We start from the raw sequence: 10,180 nt of genomic DNA on the forward strand, positions 1-10,180 counted from the left end.
TTCAGCTTTTATAAAAACGCAGTAATCTACGCACTAATGACTAGTAATCCTATGTCCTAAACAGACTGTAGCGAAGTAATTTTAATGCGGTTGTTCTTAGAATTAATTGGGAGTTATACGAGAAATTATGGTGTCTCATTACCCTACACGTATCTTACGACCGCCGTTTTTCCTATAATATTTTCAATATTATCGATAATGCTAATCTGAGCCAATGTTGTTCTTTAATAATTTTAAATTTTACGGAGTCTCAATTGTATTCTTTAATATTTTTAATTATTAAATTATTATTTAATTTATATATAGCTTAACTTCAATAAATGATTAAAAAAACAATACTATCTTATCTTAAAAGTATAATTTTTAATATAATATTTAATATTATAAAAATAATATTTAATTTAAAGCATTGATTAACAAACTTATGTAATCAGTTTATATAATATAATATATATAATAGCTGTTAATTTAAAAAGAGAAAGTAGCATATTGGTTTTAAATCGGAAAATTTGAAAGTTGAGGTAGTTGTAAGTAAAAGGATACCTATATATTTTTTTACTTCAAATCGAAGTTAAATCGGAGTTGTTGGGGAAGAAGTCTTTCTTCCGCCTATAATGGATTCGTAAAGAAATGCTTATCCACGAGTAATATATTCGTACCGTTATATATGCTTGTCAAATGAAAGAGAGAAAGTCTATTTTTCATAAGTAAAGAATGAACAAGGTAGAATAAAGGACGCAGTTTTATGAGATTTCTGAACTTTAAATACACATTTATAATATAAGTTGTCTCATTTTTGTAAATTCTAAATTAGTTTTTAAAGTTGTTAAAATGTTTGATATAAAATCGGCAAAAAGAAACAAATCAACATATATGTAATGCACGTCTAGAGCAGATTTAGAGATATAAATATTTAAATGAATTATCACGAACTATATGTTATGGGACCCTTATTATTTTTGTTTCTTTCAATTCCAAGATCTTCTTTTCTTGATATACACTCTAATGGAAAGTAACCCTTATTAATATTCACGAGCAAGTTGATGGCTTGTTGACTGACTTTCGTGTTGAGATATATTCTCTTGTAACTTATCACCAGCATTTCTGTCATATGAGTAATCAAAGCGATGTTTCTTGTTCGGATTCAGAGTTTAGGCGCGTGATAAATTATATCAGAATTGATATGCAGGAAATACGTAAAAACTTTTAATTTGAAAGAAATCATTAGGCTACCTTTTATTTGTAACATATTTATCGCAATGTTAATATTTAAATAATATATACAAGAATACATATTACAAGATATAAATAACATTGCGACATATTTATGACGATGTTAACATTTAAAAGATATATAAGGTAAGGTGGTATAAGAGTACGCATTTAAGATTTGTCTTGTGATGTAGAAAAAAAAGTTAATAATTTTATTAATAAAAATTTATTAATAAAAATTTGTTTATTTTCAAAGTTTAATGATTTATAATTAATAAATTTTACCAATCGTGTAACAAAATTCAGGATACAAACAAAGATATCACCAACAACGTTTTCATACTATTACTCATCTAATCGTATAAGAGTACGCAAAGACTTTAACGTTAACATTTTCAAATATTTTAGATGAATTTTTTAATTTTCTTTGGTTTTTTTCATTTGTCATATTGAGTAAAATATTTTTCTTTAGAAAGATCTCATTTAAACTGCAGTTTGTATGGAAAACTGTTAAGTATATCAGATCTTTTTTCTTCTTTTTCTTCTATTTGATATCTTGTCAAATAAAAATAAATAAATTCTAGAAATAAATGTATAAATAAGTTTATTAAAAAGATCGAAAAAAAACATTAGTCGTGTAAGAATAAGCGAGTACTCTGTTACACAGAATCGTATTACAAACTTTTTTATACGACACACTTTCCACGGACAAAATTGTTCCGACATTACTGTTTATTAACAAATAGCAAAAAATTTCTCAACCTTGAAACAAAATTGTTCTTCTGTTCAAAAATAAGTTTGGTTATATTACGAATAAAAATAATGCAGTTGACAGAAGTGAAAATACCAAGAGAAAAATGATAACACGGATCGACATCAATTAAATCGATATCATTTTGACGATTAAAATGAAATCAAATTTGATGATCAATGTTAAAATGTTCAAATTTTGATGCTATTTGGATATTAATATTGACATCAAATTAATATCGATTTGATATTAATTCCATTATTTCTCGGGAGTTGTTTAATATGAACTGAAATGACGGAAAAATCATAACAGAAGTCAAAACATTTGATTAAAAAGACATTTTATTTAAAAATCTAAGACACCTCCTTTTAAAAATGTAATATACATCCACAATACTTAAACCTGCCTATAATACTTCAACATATTCTTGAAATTAAACCAGTAATATAATACTTCGCAAATTTTACATAAAATAAAACAAATTACTATTAATACTTGTTAAATTGCACATAATTTATAAACTATTAAAAATTATATATTTTTAAATATGCTCATGAATTTGTTAGTAACAATATTATTATAATTTTACAAAATAAATATAATGAATATTTTATAAAAACAAAAATAATAAGTGGGTGCCGTTAGCACACGGTACGATATCACAAATCTCGATAGCACAGATTAGCTAGTATGTTCATAATAATCAATGCATTTTTCGTGCATTTTTATGTAAAAATTATATATAATACATACACACATGTAATACATGTGTGTATGTATTAAATATAATTTTTACAAATTTTGTGTGGTCTTAAAATACAATTTTAAGTTGAATAACAATTAGTAATAACACGTTATTAAATTGAAAGTCAATTTAATAATAAATGTAAGATCTTTTTTTTCCCCTAGAAAATTGTAAAAGTTTGTTACGGAAAATAATCTTAGCCCAGGATAGAATCTGGGACATCACGACTTTATAGAGCAGCTCGACCACTGAGACAAGTCGTGATATTCTTTGCAATAATGTAATAAAACTAGCAATAAAAATAAACGTACGCGTTTATTTATGCAATTTCGTAAATTTAAAAGGCATACATTACCTTTTTAATCGGTACCAAAATTGTGTCATGGCCGCAAAGCTGACGCCTCCGCTGTTGACGGTATCAGTGAACTGTATTCTATACTGTATTTTATATTGGAAGGCAATTTCAATAGAAGAAAAAAAAAAACAGGTGATGGACGAGGAGAGAAAGCAAAGAAATACATTTCCGTCTCTTTCTACTGAAAGATAGAAAGAGACGGAAAGATACTTTTAACCAATCACAAATCGGATTAAGAAAGAGAGATGTCTTGACTACTATCTCTCTGGAGGTTCTCGGTCCAGCTAGGCTTGGCCTCGAGCGTGGCAGTTTAGTCTTTCAGTATAGATAGACGGTAGCGACGTACCGTCGCTAAAATTAGAATTGATAGGTGTAAAACGTGACAGATTGACAATGAAATTGTCAATGAATTGTCTTGCATGTCATTTCGTTATTGTGTGTTTTATTGTGAAAATGTGACTCATCTCGAAATTATCAAATTCGTAAAAACGGACCGCAAATAAAGTTTCTTTGAATTTTATACATAAATATTTTTTACTCTTTCCAACAGCTGTTCGTGTTTTCCCGTTTAAATAGACTTCACTTTACGTGCTTTTGACGACCATTTACTGACTGTTAGGTGAAAAAAGGATAGTCAAAATTTATTTTTACAATTAAGTGTTTTAAAACGCTTTTGTTATTCTGTTTTATATACTCTGGCGAAAATAAAGCATAAATTGGAACATCGGAACGTAAGTATGGAAAGTGTGATAAAAGCGTAATTGAAGTGTGTATAAAGCGTAGATTGAGACATCGAAGCGTTAAACGCTTGTATAACGCTTATACAACGCTTTAAAAAGTTTCAAGAAGTTTTCTATTTTTGCCAGGATAAATTCTTTTTATTTACAAATGCCATGGCGAAAACTACATGTGATTTTTTGTTAATGAGGTCATCAATATGGCTGCGGCGAGTAGACAGGTGCCTTAAATGTTAATTTATCATCAGAAAACATCGTTACGATTAATTATAAGAAGAAGTTGATGTATAGACATTGAGGATACAAAGTACCGTTACGACGAAGAAGAGAGAGCTAAATGAGAGGGAAAGAAAATGAGGTGTATATATTAGAAGAGTTTACTGACTTCGGGAATCAGTTGAGCTCCGAGCTGTATTCCTATGAGCAACACAAATCAACGGCATATATAGTAGTGTGGAATAAATTGGAGAATTGGAGTCACGTTAAACATCAACCAACAGTAGCGGTGTATAACAGCCAAGAGGTATGTAATCACATTAAACTAGTCACACACGTCGCCTATCCTTGTTAAAAAAAATTAATAGAAAACGATAGGAACCAATACGATCTGCTAAAAATCTTATCCTGTTGTAACTATTGTTTCACTTTTCACATTTCAAAAGAAATATTATTGTTCTCTATTATTATATATGTGATAAAATCGGATTTAATTGTAGGAATATGATAGAATTCTTATATTAATTTATTGTTCTTGATAGAATTTATCGTAAATAAATTAAAACTTTATCATATATAATTGTGTATTTATACTGAAGATATATGAAAGTTTTTCATCGTATAATTAAGTATGAAAATTTATCGTTAATTATGCATTAACGATAAATGATTCAAAAATGCAGCAATATTATTTCAAAATTACAGCAATATAAGTATTTTGTAAACTATCATAAAATTGAGAGTGACAGTTTCTTATCATATTTTATTATGATTAAAAATTCATTGTTATTTATTGCACATGAACGTTATACGATGCAAAGCATATCTTACAGTAAAGTTACAAGAGAAATTATTTTGCGTTCTATCATAAAGTCGCGATGTCAATAAACAATTAAAGTACTGTTACTGGATACGATTCCGCAATTCGAAGCCGATGGCTACAAAATTGAGATTCATCAGGTGGTTAATCGAGCTGGATCTAACGAGAATTTGCTGATGGACATCCTGCTTTTCGTTCACATGCTGCAGCTAAGTAATGATATTAATTGGCAGTATCAAACGAAATCGTCCAATAAATACTATCTTGATATGAATAATAATAGATGTAATTGGCTTAGAAAAAAGTGATGAGCGGCAGCAACGTGCTAAGCCACTTCATTCAGTACGCTGCTACCGCCCATCACTTTTTCAGCATGATCGCAACAAGAAGTGGTGCCGAGGATTATAATCAAAGGGCTGAGACTTTAAAATATTTGAAAACTTCTTTGTAAGCTCAACCTTTATTGCAAGTTAAAGGATGGGCTTATAAAGATGCTCTTGAATATTTTAAAAAGCTGGAAACGATCAATATCCCAGAATCGGACACTATCACGGAACTAAAGGACTGTTGCATATCTCTTACTCGTCATTCCATACGCTTTTGGCACAGGCATTTCTAAAAGCCGACTCTTTACCGGCTTTTAGAAAAGCTTCTGCCAGTAGCATATGGAACAAATTACTTTGATGATCCAAAAGATATTAAAACAAAGGTTACTGGCATTAAGGCCGCAATAAGCGGTGGTTGGGCGAAAACAATGCAGATGTTTGGTTCACAACTGTCAAACAATTTTTTGTACTTTTTTGCGCACTTTCAATATTCATTGAAGTCATTTGTAGTTTTTATATATGACTTTGATAACTATTGGGAATGCGCGATAAGAACGCATCTATTACTATAATGGTACTTGCAAGATGGGACCAAGAAGAGATCCAATTGCTGTTGTCGATTCTAGTTTAAAGGTATTTGCTGAAAGACGCATTGCAGAGTACCAGGGATGGAAAGTAACTCGTTACTTGTAACGAAGTTATAATTAAGGTTACTTTTTGGTAACTGTAACTTAACTTTGTTCCTTTCTTCTATTCGTAACTATAACTTTACTTGTAAGGAAAGGGACAGAACACTATCTCCCTCCGATTTTGTCGACCCTTTTATGATTCACGATTTGATGATGATAACTAGGAGACCAATTCTTCAATTGGATGTTTGCATTTCAAATCCATTAAAAATAAAAATATTACAATTATTCTTTTTAACACTGTGCATATATACATAATATATTGTTATATATTCCTTTTGCATATTGTAGTTACAACAATGGATGGAAACAATGATGGGAACAAACTATGCAGACATCTCTCAACGGAATCTGAAGATGAATCAAAGTGCAAGAAACAGAAAAAACACTACAAAGAGGACAACTTCTACAATGTTATAACTAGTATTCAATCTTTAGTTGCGAAGATAGGTGAAAACCGTGAGGTTTATTCTCATAATACTGCACAATCATCTGTATTATATAGTACTTCTATACTGACAAATGGCGTAAGACAGCCTTTGCGACAATCATATAACCCAATACCTATAACTTTACATCCGTTTTCACCTACAAATTTTCGACATAGTAATTCTCTTGATTTTACATCTCTGATTACTCCGTGTTCTTTTACTCAGACGCAAACAATTTCGTTATCAGCTGACAGTTATACATACAATGTACCTCAAAACCTTTCGAAATCCTGCAATGCTTCAGTTTTTACGCAATTGCCATTTGAAACAAACATGACGCATTCTATACAGCTTCAAAATTTTCCATATTCTAAACTTCGAAACCATACTCAATCTTCCGTGCATTTAATATCGCAGAGTGACATAATGAATGTTTCTCTGGAATGTCCTAATTTTTATAGTAACAACAACACAGAGCCTTCTAACAATATTACTAATACATTAAACATTAATATGTTAAACAAGCATTACGAAAACATGACACAAATACGCGACATTAATATTTTTGACGATAATAAAAGAATTACAACCAGAAGATATGACATGTTATTGATCAACGACAATCTACAAAATACTATCGTGTAAATATATATTCTTGATTATTTATTAACATAATCTATGTAATTAGTGAAAAAACAATATATAAATTATTTTTCAGAAATACTCAACCGGATGTTCAAGAAATGAAACAATATATCTTCAGAGAGAGGTACTAAACATTCACTTCAATTAAATAAAGTTAATGTAATTATGTAGCTTATGTAATTAATTAATGTAATTAATAAAGCTTATGTAATTAATTTAGCTACGTTAAAAGTTATATGAATAAATAACTAATTAATTAAAAGTTATGTTAAGTTTTAATTAACTTAAATTAAAAGTTAATTTTAAAAAGCAATATTTATATTAAATTAGAAATTTATAAGTTTTCAAAGTTAGATTACTCGGAACAATTATATATATCATCTTTAATATTTTATTTGTTAAATTAAGTTTATATATGAAATATAAAAAAATTTTTTATTGATTTATATTTGTGTATTTATAATAATTTTAACTATTTGTAATACTGCTACTTGTGCTTGTTTATTGCTGAAAACGTTATTTAAAAAATATTTATTAAATAATTACATTTTGTTTTAGTTTATTAAATAGGAAACTAATGAATCTTGCTCAAATAGTACGTCCTATAAGACTTTGTTTACCTCGTTGTCTACCTCTTCAGACTGTTGAAGATGTTTATCAGTTTGAAACAATAGATGATGATCAGTATCGTGAAGTGGTAAGTTTGTAAAGTAAAACAATATTCATAGAATTAGCAATTTTCAACACGCGATTTTATAGAAACGTAAATCAACGAAAAAGTAGCAATAACAACAGGATTAAAGAGTAACTATTATAATTAAAAAGTTAAAAGTAAACTATGAAGTTAGAAAGTTAATAACTCTCAACTTAGGCTGCGTTCCGAAATTCACTGAGAGTACTAAAACTTTATACTGTAACGTAAACTATAGATTTTTAATATTTGCAGTGAATTTTGGAACACAACTTATTTAATTTGAAAATGATTTAACTTTAACTAGAGATATTTTTTAAACACTTAAACTTTGATTAATATTTTTTTCCTAAGTTAATTTATCTATGATCTATGTAAAAGAAAAAATACAAAATACAAAATAATATTTCTTTGATATTTTATATATAAACTTAATTTACAAGTAAAATATTAAATTTGATGATACATATAATTGTTTTGAGTAATCTAATTTTAAAAACTTATGAATGTTTAATTTAATGTAAATATTGCTTTTTAAAATTGATTTTTAATTTAATCTTAACGTAACATTTAACTAATTATTCATGTAACTTTTAACGTAGTTAAATTAATTATATAAGCTGTTAATTATTATTCAACTTAATTTAGATAAAAAATATGTTAACTAATCCAATCCTGAGTAATAGTAATAGTAGTATAATGTGTCTGTTTACAGGTTCGATATATGCAATATTTAGGCGGCTTGACTCCATCCGATGCAATCTTCAATGCATTTAAACATGCGATAACTGATGAATTATCAAAGCATTATACTTGGTATGGTGCAGAAGAAGGTTTACATGCAATGTATAAAACACGAATTGCGAAGGCCATTTGGGGTACATTTAATATAATAAAAGAACGTAAATTATATGTAATATTGGAAAAAATCATGATATTTATTTATATCTTTTTCCTCGTAGAAGCCGTAGCAACAAATGTTAATTTTGTGGCGCTAACTGATACAGAATTCAAATATATTATGATGGAGTGCCTGCAACATGCAAAGCAGCGTCTGTTTACAATGCTTAGAACGGAAACTACAAAGGACACTAATGTATGTCGGACGCAGATCAAGAAGTAGATTGTCATTATAAAAACGAGATAATATAAATAATGATTTGAACAATGATTAATTTAGTCTTAAAAAACCTCACTTAATAGTAGATATATAAATTAATAATTATTAATTAAGAATAATTATATAAACAAAATGTCCTTAACGAGTAAGTAAATTTTGATTTAACACTTAGTAGCCATTGTAATTTTTTGTTTCTTACTAGACATCGCGGGGTCACTTGCGCTTCTATTAAAGGATACACCGCAATGCGATGGTTTTTAACCGTATAAATTTTACTTAGTTTCAACCTTAGTTCAACCTTCTAGTATACGAGTATCTAGTATACTTAAAAAGTAAAGAAGCAATAACAATTAATGAAACTATGGCAATTTTGGCAAACATGTGAACAAGTTACGGCAAATGCACAGTAATTTTTGAAAAATCATAACTTTCTTAAGAATTATCATAGAAAATTGATTAAAAAAGGAAATTAAAATTTAAGGAGTGTACTTTTATAAAATAAATGTTCCATTGATTTGAATTCACAATTTAATATTAATTTTGCAACATGAATAAAGCTTATTTTTTAATCCGTGTTTTCAATAAAAAGATATGTTAAAAATAAAAATATTCGGAAATATATGGCAAGCCATTTTACTTTTTAATAGCATGATAGAAATGTTCTATAACATTAATGTTTTAAAAAATAAATATCTCAATAAAATTATGAGTTTAAATAAATAATTAAAATTATGTACAGACATAAAAATAATTCCACGAATTAAAATTATGAACGCAACATAATAGAAATACGGAATTATTTTTGTCGCTACATAATTTTAATTCGTCAAATTATTATTATGCCTTGACATAATTTTAATTCATCAAATTATTATTATACTGCGACATAATAATAATTCTGAATTTTTATTATATCTTGACATAATTTTAATTCACCGAATTATTATTTCGACATAATTTTAATTCTGTAGAGAAATTACTCTATATCGAAATAAAATTATATCGTGACATAATAAAAATTTAATGAATTAAAATTGTGTCAAGACGTAATAGAAATTTAGAAATATTATTATGTCGCAACATAATTTTAATTCGTACAATTAAAATTATGTCACGACATAATACTAATTGGGAATTATTATTATGTCTCGACATAATTTAAATTCATGGAATTATTATTATGTCATGACATAATTTTAATACGTGGAATTGTTATTATGTTGCAATACAATTTTAAATCATCCAATTAAAATTATGTCTCGACAATAAGAATTTGCAATTATTTTTATGGCCATAATAAAAATTACGAATTTTTAATATGACCTGACATAATAATAATTGCACGAATTAAAATTATGGACGCAACATAATAGAAATACGGAATTATTTTTAAGTCAATACATAATTTTAATTCAAGGAATTATTATTACGTCGTGACATAA

The 10,180-nt window shown here is 27.6% G+C and overlaps 1 protein-coding gene across 1 annotated transcript; it reads left to right on the forward strand.

Moving 5' to 3' along the window:
• Nucleotides 1-3,215: 3,215 nt before the first annotated feature.
• Nucleotides 3,216-9,219, forward strand: LOC105192828. Its single transcript, XM_039456074.1, has 6 exons — nt 3,216-4,323; nt 6,143-6,923; nt 7,001-7,051; nt 7,486-7,624; nt 8,334-8,496; nt 8,581-9,219. Exons 2-6 carry the CDS (start codon nt 6,151-6,153, stop codon nt 8,739-8,741), a joined length of 1,287 nt encoding a protein of 428 aa, XP_039312008.1. The 5' UTR covers nt 3,216-4,323; nt 6,143-6,150; the 3' UTR covers nt 8,742-9,219.
• Nucleotides 9,220-10,180: the final 961 nt, after the last annotated feature.

This window comes from Solenopsis invicta, chromosome 12 (genome assembly GCF_016802725.1).
Source record: "Solenopsis invicta isolate M01_SB chromosome 12, UNIL_Sinv_3.0, whole genome shotgun sequence".
NCBI lineage: Eukaryota > Metazoa > Arthropoda > Insecta > Hymenoptera > Formicidae > Solenopsis > Solenopsis invicta.

Coding starts and splice junctions, on each gene's coding strand:
- LOC105192828 (XM_039456074.1), top strand. CDS start 6,151: ATGGATGGAAACAATGATGGGAACAAACTATGCAGACATCTCTCAACG. Junction 6,924..7,000: donor AATCTACAAAATACTATCGT/GTAAATATATAT, acceptor ATTATTTTTCAG/AAATACTCAACCGGATGTTC. Junction 7,052..7,485: donor CAATATATCTTCAGAGAGAG/GTACTAAACATT, acceptor ATTTTGTTTTAG/TTTATTAAATAGGAAACTAA.